The 17,513-nt window shown below is 49.7% G+C and overlaps 1 protein-coding gene across 1 annotated transcript; it reads right to left on the minus strand.

The window, feature by feature from the left end:
- Positions 1 to 2,313: 2,313 nt before the first annotated feature.
- Positions 2,314 to 16,907, minus strand: LOC143838852 (uncharacterized). Its single transcript, XM_077340762.1, has 21 exons — positions 16,698 to 16,907; positions 16,560 to 16,610; positions 14,601 to 14,660; positions 13,404 to 13,490; positions 12,610 to 12,687; positions 10,504 to 10,587; positions 9,860 to 9,928; positions 9,207 to 9,302; positions 7,996 to 8,142; positions 7,683 to 7,829; positions 7,370 to 7,516; positions 7,096 to 7,203; positions 6,558 to 6,662; positions 6,284 to 6,391; positions 5,914 to 6,018; positions 5,650 to 5,754; positions 5,380 to 5,484; positions 4,463 to 4,574; positions 2,797 to 2,856; positions 2,599 to 2,685; positions 2,314 to 2,504 (listed from the first exon to the last, which is right to left on the minus strand). The coding sequence occupies exons 8-21, from the start codon at positions 9,276 to 9,278 to the stop codon at positions 2,314 to 2,316; spliced, it is 1,599 nt and encodes a 532-aa protein (XP_077196877.1). The 5' UTR covers positions 9,279 to 9,302; positions 9,860 to 9,928; positions 10,504 to 10,587; positions 12,610 to 12,687; positions 13,404 to 13,490; positions 14,601 to 14,660; positions 16,560 to 16,610; positions 16,698 to 16,907.
- Positions 16,908 to 17,513: the final 606 nt, after the last annotated feature.

Here is a 17,513-nt window from a genome sequence, read left to right on the forward strand (position 1 = left end):
CAGCTGTTCTTCATAGAGTATCTCCGGGCCTTTCTGAAACTCTGCGTTCAGCTCCCTCAATTATGTGTTTGGGATAACCCCTGTCTGGGAATTGGCCCCTTAAAGTGCTCCCTGCAAGACTGAAATCAGCCATACTGGAGGCGTGATGTTTCAAACATCTGTCCCAAAGGAAGATTATTTCTGACATGTCCTGGATGGTGAGACCTATAATGGAGTCATGAATTCTTGGCCGCACTCTTCCTACAAGGCTTAACCTTGAGTGCCCCATGTTCATCATACTAAATGGACAAGTCCAGAAAATCAATAGGTTCATGGCTACCATTCCAAGTAAGAGGAAAAGGAATCCAAAGGCAACATCCATGTTCCTTTTGGGTTGAAAAGGAGAATTAATATCAGCGGCAAGACTAGACATGCAAATTCTTTGCCTTTAAATGCATAACATCATTGGAAACTGACCTCAACCATGTTCCTTTCACGTGAAACAAAAAATATCTCCTTGCAACTTGCCAGAAGAGGGAAAAATCCAGCCATGCCATAAACTGGTCAGATGGCCATCATATGTGCTAGTTCTGTGGGAGATTGTGAGGGTTGGAATTGCAATCAGCAAGTCATTTGCTGAAGTCAACTTTGAAGGGTTGTTGTTTAGCCATTAAGCTGGGCTCTCTCAATCAGGGTTTTGTGAAACCCTGGGGTTTCTTGATGGACCAGGAAGGGTTTCCCAAATGGGTGGTTATTGGGTAATATGACCCAATGTTGATTCCTCTCCATCCCAAAATGGCCAATGATGGGCCTGGAAGGAGTAGGAAGGGGGGGCACACTCTGGCACACGCTGCTGCTGCTGCTGCTTATCTCTACCCTTAGGAATCTCAAAGCGGCTTACAGTCACCTTCCCTTTCCTCTCCCCACAACAGACACCCTGTGAAGTGGGTGAGCCTGAGAGAGCCCTGATATTCCTGCTCGGTCAGAACAGCTTTATCAGTTCTGTGGCGAGCCCAAGGTCACCCAGCTGGCTGCATGTGGGGGAGTGAGGAATCAAACCCAGCTTGCCAGATTAGAAGTCAGCATTCCTAACCACTACACCAAACTGGCTCTCGAGAGGCTCTTGAGAAGCAGCGGCTGAAGCCACCACTGATCTATGTGTCAGGAACGAGTGTTACAGATGAGGGAACCCCAGGAACACCTGGAGCTTCCACTTGGACAGGTGCCTCCTGGATGGCACGGAACTTGTCAGGGGTTGAATGTATTTCATCTGCATAAACTAGGAATCCCAAGACTTCAACTGCAGCTGCTGGGGTCCTCACCGGCACATGTTGGAGGGCCCACATCCAGCCTGTGCTGAGGCAGCTGCATTGGTTGCCTATGCTGGCCCAGATCAAGTTCAAGGTCTTGGTGTTAACCTTTAAGGCCATTTGCAGCTTGGGCCCTGCCTATCTAAGGGACCACTTGTCTCCTTATGCCCCCAACAGAGCACTTTGTTCTGCAGGTACTAATCGAATGGAGATACCTGATCCCAAAGATGCACGCCTGGCCTCAACCGGGTCCAGGGACTTTTCAGTCCTGGCCCCGGGCTGGTGGAATGAGCACCCAGGAGAGCTGAGGACTCTGACGGAGAAATCACAGTTCAACAGGGCTGAAATATGGAGCTCTTCCACTAGGTCTTTGGTTGAGGTCAGAGCCAGAAACAATGGGGGGCCCTCCTCAGGTTACGCAATAACATCGCGCATACCCCACCCTGGGAGGTGGATGGCTGCAGGATGGGGGGAGGGATTCTACCGTCAATCTTGTTTGACCTTGATGTTTTGTTGTTTTGTGATGGGATGGGGTTTTGTCAAGTTTATATTGTACCCCATCACGAGTCCCCAGAGTGTGTCAGCTACAAAACTATGGAATGGATGGATAAATAAATAAATACACCTTTTTGTTGCCCCCATCACCATGTCATCATTAAAAGAGGGCTCTACCCCCAGCATGCCCTTTGGAAGGTCTTCCATCAGCAGCCGGAATATGCCAGGAGCCACACTGACCCCAAATTGTACTCAGTTCACCTGGAAGGCCCCCTTTTGTGTAGCGATCCCCTGAGCCTCACCTGAGGCAGCCTCAACTGACAGTCGCTGGTAAGTCAGAAGTTTAGTCTTGCAGCCTTAATCCATAACAACCGTAATGAAAAAAGTAAAACAAACAAGTGTGTGCAGAAACAGTAATTCAATTTAAATTCAGACTAAACACTAATAAACAGAAAAGCTTATAACATTAATAAAAAACCTTAGAACATTAATAAAAAACCTTAGAACATTATTAAACAACCTTAGAACATTAATACAACGCAATATTGAATCTATTTACGGGGCTATTGACGAAAAACATTTTGAGAGAGTTCTGTACAAATCGGATCTTCAGTCTGGGCTGTCGCTGGGCTGCCGCTTGAGCGCGCAGGGCATGCACTTCCCGTCTTAATGCACACCAGCCCTGCCTGTTTCTGGCCATGCGGTTCTCCATGGCTGAGACTGCAAAGGAAGGGAAAACAGGAATGCTTGAGACTCCTCTGGGCCAATCAAATGGCACCATGGAACACAGAGGGCGGGATGGGGAGCCACTTACCTCTGCTCAGCGCACGCTGCTCCACTGAGCCCAGAGTGGAGATCAGCTGCAGGAGGTCCTCTTTCGTTGCTGTGTCCCTCTCAGGCCCTGCAGGGGAGGACACTGAAATGAGGACACTGGGCCCATCTGTGCACGGAGCACTTTGCTTGCTCACACATGCTGGGTGCTTTTCATGGGAGTGGAGATGGAGTCACTTACTAGAGCCTCCGGCCTGCTCCTGAGGTCCTGCTGGCTCCTCTGCAGCTGGGACAGGAATTCCTGTGGTGGATGAAAGTGGCCAGAGTCAGTTGGACAATCCACAACCCACTGCAAAGAGCCCCTGGGGAGTTGGGAGGGAGCAGCGAAGGGGCTAAATCTGCGGGTGACACGAGGTTGTTCGGGGAGGACTGTGAGGTGCTCCAGAGATCTCTCTCACAGGTGGGAGAGGGAGCAACAATGGCCAAGGAGGTTCAAGGTGGGCCAGGGCAAAGTCCTGCACACTCTTGCCAAAAAGCCTAACTTAGAACTATACGTTGAGGGAGTCCGAAGTGGGACGGAAGGATCTCGGAGTCTTGATAGAGAAATCCCCGAAAAGGTGGGAAGGCAACTTAAAGAAAGGCCAATGTGGACCAGGGGATTATTTGGAAGGGGACTGAAACAAATTTCCCCCCTGTCCTAATCTGTGGCTCTAAGCATTGGAAACCTCAAGAGAGATTGGAGCAGAAGCCCAGGAGTGGCTCTTCCCCCCAAGGTATACGTGGAAGGCTTTATCTGGGGAAGGGATGCTCTGTCTCCTTGGTGGACCACAGTGGGAGGGCTTCTGGAGGTCCTGCCCCACTGGAGGACCTACTGATAGCACCTGGGGTTTGCCCACTGCCACCATGAGCTTTGGATCTAAGGAGCCATGGGCTTGATCCAACATGCCTTCTCTGATGTTCTCTTCTTCAAAAGCTCTGTCCAATGTACCTTTGAAAGTGGATCATTTTGTGGCTCGTATCCCTCTAAGATAGCGATCCCCAACCTGTGGGCCGCGCACCACATGTGGTCCATCGACTAATTGAAGGCGGGCCGCGAAGGACGCCTCCCCCCCGGGGCCTTTACTTCATCCCCCCTGGCCCTTTACAACACACTTTGGGTGTCATTGTCTCCCATCACTCCCAGATGGGACTATCTCGTTGCAGAGAAACAAGCTCAGGGTTCCCATTGATTTGTCATTGCCATGAGTTAAAATTTCCATGAAAATAAAATGTTCCTTATGTTCATTGTTGTGGTGTGTCTGTGTCTTATTTTGAAGGGATGTTTAAACATTACCATAGTGATCAGAGAGCGTTAGGGCAGTGGTTGAGAGTAGAGGAGTAAACTACCCCCCCCCTCCACCGGGCCTCAGTAAAATTGTCAAGCATTGAGTGGTCCCCGGTGATAAAAAGGTTGGGGATCACTGCTCTAAGGCACAGGTGCATTTCACTGGAGGGTTGTTCTGTTGGAGACTAAAAAGAGCTTCCTTTTTGCTCTTGGGTCAGTCTCCAATCTAGAGAGTGCATCTTTCCTGGGTTGTTATAAAGCAGAATGTGCCTTGGGGCAGGGGTAGTCAACCTGTGGTCCTCCAGATGTTCATGATGTTTTCTGGCAGGGGCTCATGGGAATTGTAGTCCATGAACATCTGGAGGACCACAGGTTGACTACCCCTGCCCTGGGGTGCATGAACTCTCAGACTTCCTCCTCTCCTCTCCCCTTTCCTGAAATTACAACCTATCATCAGGTGTCTGTCCACCTGATGTGCATGGTGTTGGTAATTCTGGGCTTCCTTAGGGGCTGGCTTCAAAAAGGAAGGCAGGTCCTTTGGAGGGTGGGCAGGGGGCTGGCCCTGGTTGGCTGCATCTCTTACCAGAATCCTCGGCTGCGGGGCCTCCCTGATTGCTCTCCAGGGGAAGTTGCTCCGTTTGGTCTGTATTGTATGCAGCCCCCTTGCTCTGGCCACTGCCCTCCACACTGAGTGGCTGCAAGGGAGAAGCAAAGAGGGCAAACTTTTCAGTGCCACGAACCTCATAGCACTACAAGCCCCAATGGGACCCTGGTGAATCAGAACCCCACAGAGCTCCAAGAGACGGCAGAGGGCCATCCGTATCAGCCCCCCACATTCTGGGGGAATTAAATTCACCCAAGCCCAGTCTCCCCCTAAACAGTCTGCCAACCTCCGAGGCAGCCCCCTCCGTCCACGAACAGGCCTCCCCGTCAGAAAATGATTCCGGATACTGAAGTGAAACCTCCTTTCCTGTTATTTGAAGCCCCCGTTCCCAGTGCAGAACTCCTAGTCCGCATGGCCCCCATGCCGGGGATCCTTCAGGACAAGTGCACGGCCTTAAACTGAAGGAGCTACAACCAGACGTCTCTGCCAAGGTGAGTGGGGTCGTGGCTGCCGGTGTGGTCTGGCTGCCCTTCCTCTCATCCACTCTTCCTCCACATGCAGCCAGCTGGGTGTCCTTGGGCTAGTCACAGTACTGTCAGAGCTGTTCTCACAGGGCTCGGTCACCCCCACCTACCTCACAAGGCTTCTGTTTTGGGGAGAGGATGGGAAAGGGATGGCAAGCTCCCAGCAGTCTGTGGAAATATCAGCCCTAGTTTGGCCCTTATATTTGGCTTGAATAGGTGAGGTGACATTCAGGGGAAAACACTGCCTAGTAGTATCCCTTCAACCAAAATAGCCATCCATTATAGATGCTGTTTCCCTTTGAACCTGGGTCTAGCTGTTGTCCTTGGTTTCTTTTCTCTAAGGAATCGGGGATCTTTCAATGTCTTACTCACATCCACATGTTGGCTGCTTGGCCCTGCAGTGTCCTCCAATGGTGATGGAGTCCTTCCATCTGCTTCTAATATGGGCCTGGGTGGATCGGACCACAGCTGATCAATCTGTGAAGGAAAGTTTCCACTTGTGGTCAGGAAAAGAGTCTTTGGACTACTCCAAACACAAATTCAACCCGTTGCTCCCAATTCTTCCCCCGCCTTTCAAAGGAATGTAATAATTTCAGAAGATCTATGTGTGTGGAATGGAGGATCTTTCGAGGTGTTACCCACATCCACATGTTGGCTGCTCGGCCCTGGAGTGTCCTCCGCTGGTGATGGAGTCCTTCTATCTGCTTCTAATCTGGGCCTGGGTGGATCGGGCCACAGTTGATCAATCTGTGAAAGAAAGTTTCCACTAGTGGTCAGGAAAAGAGTCTTTGGACTACTCAAATTCAACCCGTCTTCTCCCAAGTCTTCCCCCGCCTTTCAAAGGAATGTAATAATTTCAGAAGATCTACTTGTGTGGAATGGGGAATCTTTCGAGGTGTTACCCACATCCACATGTTGGCTGCTCGGCCCTGGAGTGTCCTCCGCTGGTGATGGAGTCCTTCTATCTGCTTCTAAACTGGGCCTGGGTGGATCGGGACACAGCTGATCAATCTGTGAAAGAAAGTTTCCACTTGTGGTCGGGAACAGAGGCTTTGGACTACTCCAAACACAAATTCAACCCGTCTGCTCCCAATTCTTCCCCCGGCTTTCATAGGAACGTAATAATTTCAAAAGATTTAGGATGCTTTGGGCTGATCCTGCGTTGAGCAGGGGGTTGGACTAGATGGCCTGTATGGCCCCTTCCAACTCTATGATTCTATGATTCTATGATTCTAAGATCTACTTGTGTGGAATTGGGGATCTTTCGAGGTGTTACCACATCCACATGTTGGCTGCTCGGCCCTGGAGTGTCCTCCGATGGTGATGGAGTCCTTCCATCTGCGTCTAATCTGGGCCTGGGTGGATCGGGACACAGCTGATCAATCTGTGAAAGAAAGTTTCCACTTGTGGTCGGGAACAGAGTCTGTGGACTACTCCAAACACAAATTCAACCCGTCTTCTCCCAAGTCTTCCCCCGGCTTTCAAAGGAACGTAATAATTTCAGAAGATCTACTTGTGTGGAATGGGGGATCTTTCGAGGTGTTACTCACATCCACATGTTGGCTGCTTGGCCCTGCAGTGTCCTCCGATGGTGATGGAGTCCTTCCATCTGCTTCTAATCTGGGCCTGGGTGGATCGGGACACAGCTGATCAATCTGTGAAAGAAAGTTTCCACTTGTGGTTGGGAACAGAGTCTTTGGACTACTCCAAACACAAATTCAACCCGTCTGCTCCCAATTCTTCCCCCGGCTTTCAAAGGAACGTAATAATTTCAGAAGATCTACTTGTGTGGAATGGGGGATCTTTCGAGGTGTTACCCACATCGACATGTTGGCTGCTCGGCCCTGGAGTGTCCTCCGCTGGTGATGGAGCCCTTCTATCTGCTTCTAATCTGGTCCTGGGTGGATTGGGACACAGCTGATCAATCTGTGAAAGAAAGTTTCCACTTGTGGTTGGGAACGGAGTCTTTGGACTACTCCAAACACAAATTCAACCCGTTTCCCCCCAATTCTTCCCCCGGCTTTCAAAGGAATGTAATAATTTCAGAAGATCTACTTGTGTGGAATTGGGGATCTTTTGAGGTGTTACCACATCCACATGTTGGCTGCTTGGCCCTGGAGTGTCCTCTGATGGTGATGGAGTCCTTCCATCTGCTTCTAATCTGGGCCTGGGTGGATCGGGACACAGCTGATCAATCTGTGAAAGAAAGTTTCCACTTGTGGTCAGGAACGGAGTCTTTGGACTACTCCAAACACAAATTCAACCCGTCTGCTCCCAGTTCTTCCCCCGGCTCTCAAAGGAACATAATAATTTCAGAAGATCTATTTGTGTGGAATGGGGGATCTTTCGAGGTGTTACCCACATCCACATGTTGGCCGTTTGGCCCTGCAGTGTCCTCCGATGGTGTTGGAATCCCATAATTTTCTCCTAATGTCAGCCTCGCTGGATCGGGAGTCCTTTCATTTCCTGCTAATATGGGCTTGGGTGGATCGGGCCACTGTTGATCAATCTGTGAAAGGAAGTTTCCACTTGTGGTCGGGAGCAGAGTCTTTGGACTACTCCAAACACAAATTCAACCCGTCTGCTCCCAATTCTTCCCCCGGCTTTCAAAGGGACATAATAATTTCAGAAGATCTACTTGTGTAGAATGGAGGATGTTTCGAGGTGTTACCCACATCCACATGTTGGCCCCTTGGCCCTGCAGTGTCCTCCAATGGTGATGGAATCCCGTAATTTTCTCCTAATGTCAGCCTCGCTGGATCGGGAGTCCTTTCATTTTCTGCAAATCTGGACTTGGGTGGATCGGGCCACAGTTGATCAATCTGTGAAAGAAAGTTTCCACTTGTGGTTGGGAACAGAGTCTTTGGACTACTCCAAACACAAATTCAACCCGTCTGCTCCCAATTCTTCCCCCGGCTTTCAAAGGAACATAATAATTTCAGAAGATCTACTTGTGTGGAATGGAGGATCTTTCGAGGTGTTACCCACATCCATATGTTGGCCGCTTGGCCCTGCAGTGTCCTCCGATGGTGATGGATTCCCATAATTTTCTCCTAATGTCAGCCTCGCTGGATCGGGAGTCCTTTCATTTCCTGCAAATATGGGCTTGGGTGGATCCTCCCACAGCTGATCAATCTGAGAAGGAAAGTTTCCACTTGTGGTCGGAAACGGAGTCTTTGGACTCTTGTTCCCTCAGTGTGATTCCTTCAATGAACAGCCTCTGGACCATTTCAGCTGTCTTGCCAATGGCCAAATTCTGGAACTCTGCCCCCCCCCCCACTCATTCGGGAATTCCTCCCAGGGCTGTCACGAGACCCCAGAGTTTCCTGAAACCTGGCTAAGAAAGCTTGCTCTCCTTCAGAGCCATCAAGTGGAGGCAGAAGGGTCTTAGGGGACTGGCCTGTCTATCCCTAGAACTCTCTGATAGGCCCCCTTTCAAGTTTGAGACTAGGAGAACCCACAAAGCCCTTTTCTCCCAACAGTCAAGACATAATTCATTCCCCGGGGGGTGGGGGTGTCAACCTCTCTGGTTGTCCATGGAGTACATGGCAAGGGCTCATGGTAATTGTAGTCCATAGACACCTGGAGATCCTCAGCTTAGCCACCCCCTGCAGGATGCCGCTGCCTGCCTCTGTGCAGAGACCCTGGCCTTCTTAGGAAGTCTCCCATCCGGGTCCTAATCAGGGCTGTGCTTCTGAGGTCAGATGAGGTCAGGCTAGCCTGCCCCTCCAAAACAGAGTCTGGTCACCCTACTAAAAAAAGCATCTTACCCACTCTGACAATTCCTACCTCTCTAGTCCCAGGTTATAGGGTTTTTTAAAGTTAACCGTGGTCTGTATTTCATGCTGAATAAACTATTGCCATGATGAACTTCTAGCCTGACTGCCTTTGACGGTCTAGTCCTTCCCATCCCCAGTCCCTTGAGAGGTCTGATCCTTGATAACAGAGTGACTTCTTTGCAGCAGGAAGACGCTCAGATAACGGGAGGCACCAGCCCCTGTTCAGTTGGCCATTTCCACACCCGGGAGCTCCTCAAGTTCCCTGAGGATCCCTGTTTAATCTATCTCCGCACTACTGGTCTTCAACCACGGCCACCCCCCAGGGGTTATGGGAAAACAGTGGCCAGATTGGCAGTTTCTGTAGGCTTTGATTCCTGCTTTTCATATCTCTGTGCCCAAAAGCAATTTTGTAGGGATTACCAATAAATCAGTTTCCCTGAGTATTTCCAGGAGTTTCTGGCCCTCTTTCAGCCTCTTTCGACGCTCGAGCATCTCTATTCTCTGTCGCTCCTGAATCTGAAAGAGTTATCATGGGTCAGGAATTAGAGCGTTCAGATCCTGACTTCTATACTTATTTGTAACAGTTTTATCACTTTTTAGCAAGAGTCTAAAAACTCTTGAGAGGTGGCGCTCAGGGAAAGTTCTGAAACCTTGGTCCTTGGATCTCTACTTCCCAGAATGTGTAACGCTTCTTCCGTCACCCCACACCAAACCGCAGAGTGCTCTTCGTTCTTTTATTGTCTTCATGCATAGTTTGCCTTCCTCACAGGGATGCAAGGCGGATCTTGCATGTCCTCTTTCGCCACTGGTGACCCATGTGCTTCAGTTGTTCCATTGAGAAGTCTCAATTTTCTGGATCCTGGTTGCCCCCCTGGCCCCTTCTCCATCCCTTGCCCTGTTTTCTACCGATTGAAATTGTGTCTCTCGGAAGGCCTAGCTTGGTGATCCTCCCTGGTTCTTGTCATTCCTCAGACTGTCCTGGTCTCTGAATGGGCACATCTTTGCTCTCCTAATTTTGCTGACTCATCCTCCTCTTTACCAAGAAACATAATAATAGTTTTAGAAAGATCTACCTGTCCATAGATGGTGTAGTTTCTTTCATTCCCTTTGTTTCTATCAAATTGTGGTGCAATCCACGGTTTCTGGTACAGGGAGATAAAATTCTTGGTCACTCCAGGTATGGAATTCACAAACACCAATTCCCATCATGAACATGTCAAGGTGCCCTCAGCCGGGTCAGAACATGGATCTGTCTTCTAGCTGTGTATTGTCTTTGCTGCCCAGCAGCCAGACTCCAGCCCTGAAGACAGACAAACATCTTTCCTGCACCAGATTTCTGGGAACCTTTAACTAGGGAAGGGCTGACCAGCCGACTGGCAGCCAGCCGGAACTGTGTGGTCTGCCTGTATTTTGGATCCTAGCAGTGGTCAGCAGTGGGAGGCCACAGCCAGAGAGGAACAAAGGATCTCTTCCAAGCAGCCATTGGGCTTTTAACACCCCCAGCCAGCACCAAGCTCAGCACCTCTTGGATTGTGCCTGATCTGTGAAAGAAGACTGCGACCCAACTAGGGGAAATGATTGGAAGTCCCGAACCAGAGAGGTCAGAGAACCTGCATTGCAGAGGGAAAAGGGCCTGAATCCCAGAATGTATAATGTGTTGCACGGCATCAGTGGAGCTGCCAGTTTGAATGGAACATAATGATTATTTAATACACACATGGATAAACCTGGTGTTTCCTCTTTGGAAGAAATCTTCCTCGGTCTTCTTATTTTCAAGTTGTGGGAGGCTCCAAGTCTTCTGCTAATGAGAAAAAGCATTGGTCGCTCTAGGGGTGGCTTTCCCAAGCATCCCACCCCAGCAGGAGCAGGCCAGGGTGCCCTCGGCCAGGTTGGAACAGGGCTCTGTCTTCTAGCTCAGGATTGTCCTCTCTGTCTGGCAGCTGGGCTCTCAGGGGAGAACGGAGAACATACACTGCAGAAGGGAAAGGGCCTGAATCCCAGAATGTATAATGCGTTGCAAGGCAAGCTGCACCCAGCATAAAGGAGGGAGGCAGGACATGCAGAGCCTATAATGTGCTATGCACGTGAGTCGTGGTCCCTTTGCCCAGCACGCCGCAGGGCAGCTTCCCTCCTTCCCACCTTATGTGATACATAAACAGCCCTGAGGCTGTGTCTGAGGTAGATGTTGCATGGCTAATATTTCATCGTAATTTTGGGCTCCACATGGGATGGAGCCTGTTGCTGTGTGATGGGACTCCTTGGGGTTCGGGGCCTCCATAAGAGACAGCCTATGAACAAGCGTGGCTGGCCCTGCTGGGAGACACAGACTCATTGCCAGCCTGCCATGGGGCAGCCAAATAAAGTGGGTGCCTGCTGGCTTCCCTACATAGGTCACTTCCCATAAGGGAGAATTCAGTAGTAAGAGGCTCTGCTCTCCCATCTGGGAATGGGGTGTGTCCCCTGGTGCCTCTGGACTCCGTGGGTTTGGTGCAGTCCGATAAGTGCTAGGTCAGGCTCCCTCTCCCATGCGGTGCCAACACTCCCATGGGGAGGTAAGAAAACTGTGGCCTTGTTTATACCCTTGTTATGTCTTATTCCAGCCCCTAATGCTCTCCTGCAAGTCCAAGCTTCTCACAGTAACCCCACATCAAAACATGGATTGTGCTTTTATTTTCCTTCCTAGAGAGATTGCCTTCTTCAGATCTTGCTTGCCCTCCTTCCCCAGGGATGTTCTGGACACTTCAGTTGGTGCTTCTGACAGTCTGACAGCCTGAGTTCTCTGGTTCCCAATCCTCCTCCTCCAATTATCATCTTAATTATCTATTGTCAGCTTTGCATGCAACCCTTCCGGGAGGGCTCAGGGCAGCTTACAACATATCCTGTGAGAAAACAACAATCTAAACATTTTACACATTTTAAAAGAATCAGGTTTACATTAAAAAGAAGCAGAACTCTTCAGCTTCTCTCCACTAGGGAGGGAGGGGACGGAGGGTGCTTTCATGGGAACATTGAGTGGTCGCTCTCGTTATATTTATGTAGGGAGGCCAAGTCCCTGGTGGTCTTTATAAGCCTCACCCCAGGCCTCGTGGCCTCTCTCAGTCCCTCTCCCTGTTTTCTGCACATAAAAATGGTGTCTGTCTGGATGCCTGGCTTTGTCCTTCTCCTGAGCCTTTCTCATTCCCCAGGGGAACTTCTGCTCCTGGTAGGTCAATAGAGGTCTCTTTCTCCTCCTGTGAAGGAGTGTAAATGCATCCACATGGAGACGGAGGCACCAGGAGATGCCGATTGTGAGGATTCAATATTCCTTTGGAACACTTAATAATGGCATCCGTTCTCCGTAAAGCACCTTCTTCTGTTCTCTTTCTTCCGGGTTGTGGTACGGCCCAGGAGTTCTGCTACACAGAAAAGAATTCTGGACTCCTTGTACAGAACTCCCAAACACTCCATGCAGTCCTGATCAGGGCCAGATGCCCTCGCCAGGTGAGAACACGGATCTGTCATTTAGTTGGCCATTGTCTACTCTGGCTGGCAGCAGATGTTTTTCCCAGGAGGCAGACAGAGGTTTCATTTTATTCATTTCTATCCATGATCCCTGATTTGCCAGAGACGGCAGTGGACTATGAAAGCTGCACATACCTCAGTCCTGATTTTGCTGCAGAATACAAGTTTGTGAGTGTGTGTGTGTGAATCTTGGCAATTCAGGAATCATTGCCCAGCTAAATGTCAGTGGAAACAAGGTTCTACTATGCACACAAATCTGACTCTACAACTGCTGATTCTTCCTCCTGCTTTTTAGGAAACATCATGATTTGAGAAGACCTACCTCAGCAGAGAGGGCATCCCTCTTTTTTAAAAGGTCTGCCGCTGTTGTCCTTCCAGTTTTCGGAACAAACCAAGGGTCCTGGTACAAGGGAAAAAATGGTTGGCCACTCCAGACATGGCACTCCCAACAGCCATACCCAGTCAACAACATGTCAAGGTCCCTTAACTGGGTGGGAACATGGATTTCTCATCCAATTCTGTATTGTCAGCTTCACTTCTGCAGCCATTCTTCCACACAGAAGGCTGACGGGGACCTTGCTTAAGCCAGAGGTCTAGAGATTCCCAGCACTGGCCCCAATCCCTTTGTGTGGGAAGCTATGGCTGACCCTGTCCTATAGGACCATCTCTCTGCGTACATCCCAGAAGAGCCTTGTGCTCAGCTAATACTAACAGGCTAGTGGTCCCTTTCCCCAGAGATATTTGGCTGGCCTCAACAAGAGCCAGAGTCTTTTTGGTCCGGTAGTTTTAATCCCTGACATTTCGGCAGTAACTGTGGCTGGCATCGTCAGAGGTAGGGCACATCAGGATGGGGATTTCTCTGTGGGAACAGTGAGAAAACATCAGAGACCAAACCTGCCAGGCCACGGCCACAGAGCCTGGAAAACCCACAATACCCAGCTGACTCTGACCGTGAAAACCTTTGACAATTTCTCAAGGTTATTTCTACAGTATCGCTAACCAATCGCCAACAACTATTTGGGGCTGGAGGAAAACAATTCCTGGCCTTGGGGCATTTGTACATGGCTATTCATGCAAGTTGTGTCTCTGTATCAAGAGGAAATTCAGAAATAGTACCACTGATTTGAATTCTTTAAGTTTTTCCTGAATTCGCTGGCCCCGCCTTCTTTTATCTTCAGCTGATGTAACCACCTTTGGGCAATTCTGAAAGATTATACATGGGATCAGTTACTCGAGTGTTCAGATCTTGTTGTTTATAACAGTTGTAGAATTGTTTGGTTCTGCCCAAGAAAATCCCGAGAAGGGGAAATGTCAGGGGACATTCTGAGACCTTGGTTCCTGGGCATCAGGAGGAAAAGGGCCTTCACAGACTCCAGAGTGTCTAGGGTGGGGTTGACCCACATGAGTGGCTCTGAGCCACTGGGTATGGGGAGAGAAGTAAGTCTGCAGCAGTCAGTTCCTGAGAAATTGCAACAGGATGTCAGGATGTTCCCCTGAACGGTGAGAAATGCTCTAGGGCTGCCTATTGACTGGGATGGAGGCCACTCACATGATGCTTTGCATGGGCTGGGTGTGCCCCCGATATCTATTCATGTATGTTTAGGTTTTAATGTCTTCGTCCACCTAAGTCTCCAGGCATTCTCTCCTTAATTCTACATATCAATTAACTTCTGATTTCCTAAAGTTATATTAGGAAGCTCCAACTGCGTCAGAAATATTTGAAGTGGGGGCCGTCTTCATTTTAGGTTACGCAAGCTCAGATTCTTGGAGCAGTCCAGAGGGCTCGCTAGCTTCTTCATTTTCTTTGCTGAATGACGTGATTGCTGTATTGAACCTAATTACTGTATTCCTAAATTGCTTTTTAAAAATTGAATGAAACTTTTCTTGAATGACAATAAGTGCCTGGTTTTGGGCACACAAAAACTCTGAGGATCTTTAGGGATCGATTCTGTAAGCCCCCTGGCTAGTTTGGACACTCTTGGAAGTTCAGCTCCCTCCTGAGGATGCTGCATCCCTGTTGTGCTCCTCGTGTCTGGAATGGACAGGAACGCACACTCGCAAGTGCTCTGGCACCCAGCATGCAGATCCTGCTGGGCCAAAGTCCCTGCTGAACTGTTGACTATGCTCAGCAGGATCACTCCTTTGTCCCAGGGTGTCTCTGATGAGAAGATTCACCGGCCTCCTGGCCACCATCAGGAACGCCTCCCACTACTCGGAAATGCCTCAGACCATCTCGACAGGACCCCTCCTCCTGCTTTCCAGAGGCAATAAGAAGTCTGGAAGAAGTACCTGTTGACACCCGGTGGCACTTACTTTTTTCGCTCTGAAATTTGGAGGAGGTCCATAAATGACTCTGCAGCCTATGACTGGGCCCTGTTTGCAAGGACAACAACAACAACAAAAGGTTTTGGCAACTCCAAGCATAGATCTTCCAACACCACATTGAGTTTCTGCCATGAAGGGATCTGCTATTGGGCCTCGTTGACGCTGCTGATGGCAGTAGGACTCCAGAGCCCCAGGAAAAGCTTTCCCAAGTCAGCTTCCTGAGAGCCTTCAAGAGAAGCTCCAGGGACTGCCTTCTTGGGTGTGAAGCACATGCTTGTACCAGCTGAGTTCAAATGCAGCTCACCAAACATTTTCCTCTCTGGCTGAGTGAGTGGGAGGGAGCAGGAAGAGATCATATTTTGAATCTGGCCAGATCATTTATGGAACCAGAGAACTGGCCCAATGTGGAGAAAAGGTGCCTGCTAATACCTTTCTTGATGCCCCCCAAGTGGTTCAGGAAGGGAAGGGCTTTTGTCCAGCTAGCAAGACCTCTGATTGGCCATTCAAGAACTGATCAATGGCGTATATTTAAGAATGGCAACAGCTGCCAGCACAGCATAATCACCCTCACTGTGTGACTGCCGGTAAGCTATTCGTTCGTTCGTTCATTCATTCATTCATTCATTCATTCATTCATTCATTCTTCATTCATTCATTCATATTTTCGACCGCAGCTCCCGGACCCCGCTGGCTCATGGTGATTTACAATAAAAATTTGAAACCCCACATAAAATATTCAGTACAATATAAAACAATACTGGTGGCAAAAAAGACCCAGTCTATAAACCTCCCCCCACCCATCCATCCCTAGCCTGTAATAGCACACCCTAGGGGGAGCATCTTCTGGTGATGTCAGGCCTATGGGGCTCTGCCTTCCAGGCCCTGTGGAGCTGTGATAGGGCCTTCAGCTCTTCCAGGTGCTCATTCCACCTGGTCGGGGCCAGGACTGAAAGTGCCCTGGTCCTGGTCGAGGCGAGACGTACCGACCAGGGACAACCAACAGATTCAAACTCAGACAGCAGAGTCCTGTGGGGGGCGTAAGGAGACAAGCGGTCCCTCAGAAATGTGGAGTCCTGACCACAGATGAACTTAAAGGTGAGAACCAAAACCTTAAACATGATCCAGAAACTAACTGGCCACCTATGCAGCTGCCTCAGGACAGGCTGGATGTGGGTCCTCTAGAATGACCTCGTGAGGACCTTAGCAGCCGCATTTTGAACCAGTTGCAATTTGAGAGACAAGGGTAGGACCATGTAGAACAAATTACAGAAGTCTAATTTGGAAGTGACCATTGCGTGGATCACTGTGTCCAAGTGTTCTGGAGACAGGTGGGGTGCTAGTAGCTTCGCCTGACGCAGATGGTACAACGCCTATTGGGCTACCCTCATGATCTGAGCCTTCATAGATAGGGAAGCATCAAAGATTGCTCTCGGATTCCTGGCAGTAGGTGCAGCGATCAGCTTTACCCCATCTAAGGAGGGAAGGCATGCTTCCTGAACCTGCCCCCTTCTGCCCAGTCACAGGGCCTCCATCTTGGAGGGGTTGAGTTTCAGGCAACTCTGCCTGAGCCAACTAGACTGCCTTTTTGTGCTTGCTCCTATGGCAGCCATTTTTGGCAGCCATGTTTTAGCTCCGCCAACCTTACTGCATCAGAGGGACCAGAGGGCCCTCCGAGCTCAAAAAGATTGGGCATTCCTGGCTTAGAGGGTTGGAGTGGGATCTAGTGGACCTTGACAGAACAATCCCCGCACTCTGAAGCTGGTATGCATCTTTTGTCCATTCTGTCTAACCAGGATCATAAACTCAGGAAGTGAAAACTACACACTCCACCTTGAGCTCTTCTGACATCCAGCAGGACTTAAAAGTGCACCCAATGGGGTTTCCTCAAAGTACTTCTCTAATTTACTCTTCTACAGCACCATCTCCCATCCCTCCCTTTCCCCTTACCTCCGAGGGCTGAATCGTTTCCTCCTTCTCGGTCTCCTTGGGGAACAGATTCTGTGGAAAAGGAGATGAGTTTGATGTACGTTCTAAACTGCCCTGAGCTTAAGGGTAGGACAATATACAAATGCAATAAGCAAATACCTTGCACAAAGCCTCCTTCCTTTCTTCGTATTTCCATAAAGGTCTCTCCGGAAGCTCATAGTTGTTTTGGGCCACCTGTGCCGGGGCGAAATGTCAAAAGGCAAGCGAGAGAACATCCCTTGTCCAGAATCATAGAATTCACAGAGGCGGAAAGGATTTGGGAGGCTTTTGCTCTTCTCCATTAGACCTATCTTCAATTTTGATAAGGATGTTTTCCATCCTTCCACGCAAAGTATTGATGGTTATGTCAAAACATTGTGGGGGAGCTCTCTGACAACCTCCTCAAGAAGATCTCCCTCCAGGTCAGGGGTAGTCAAACTGCGGCCCTCCAAATGTCCATGGACTACAATTCCCATGAGCCCCTGCCAGCAAACGCTGGCAGGGGTTCATGGGAATTGTAGTCCATGGACATCTGGAGGGCCGCAGTTTGACTACCCCTGCTCCAGGTTAACAAAAGTGCCCTTGGGAGTCTGCAGGTCTTGACCTGGCTGTGAATCCACCCAAGGTGCTCTCATCTCTTCCGCACTTTGGTAGCTACAGTCTCACCAAGGCCCGGTGGTCCTTGTCCCTCCACAGGAGCGACTGGCCTCGACCAGGGCCAGGGCCCAGTGAACTCCACTCCCAGCAGAGAGGAGGGCCCTGACAGCGCTGGGCCTGCAAGGCAGCCCTATTCCCTTCAGGCATACGTTTGAGGCCAGGATGTAAAGATGAGCTTTCCCCACCCCAACCCACCCCGGGCACCCTATGCCAAATGTGATGAACAGCTTCCCGAGCCTGGTAACAGAGAGGACGGATCAATCAATCAATAAATGTATG

Source organism: Paroedura picta, chromosome 5 (genome assembly GCF_049243985.1).
Source record: "Paroedura picta isolate Pp20150507F chromosome 5, Ppicta_v3.0, whole genome shotgun sequence".
Classification (NCBI taxonomy): domain Eukaryota; kingdom Metazoa; phylum Chordata; class Lepidosauria; order Squamata; family Gekkonidae; genus Paroedura; species Paroedura picta.

What these genes read in the sequence shown, in the direction of transcription:
- LOC143838852 (XM_077340762.1), bottom strand. Translation starts at nt 9,278, where the DNA reads ATGCTCGAGCGTCGAAAGAGGCTGAAAGAGGGCCAGAAACTCCTGGAA. An exon ending in CAAGCAGCCAACATGTGGAT is followed by an intron (nt 6,392 to 6,557) that starts GTGAGTAACACC and finishes TTTCTTTCACAG; the next exon opens with ATTGATCAGCTGTGTCCCGA. An exon ending in GCAGCCAACATGTGGATGTG is followed by an intron (nt 6,019 to 6,283) that starts GTAACACCTCGA and finishes TTTCTTTCACAG; the next exon opens with ATTGATCAGCTGTGTCCCGA.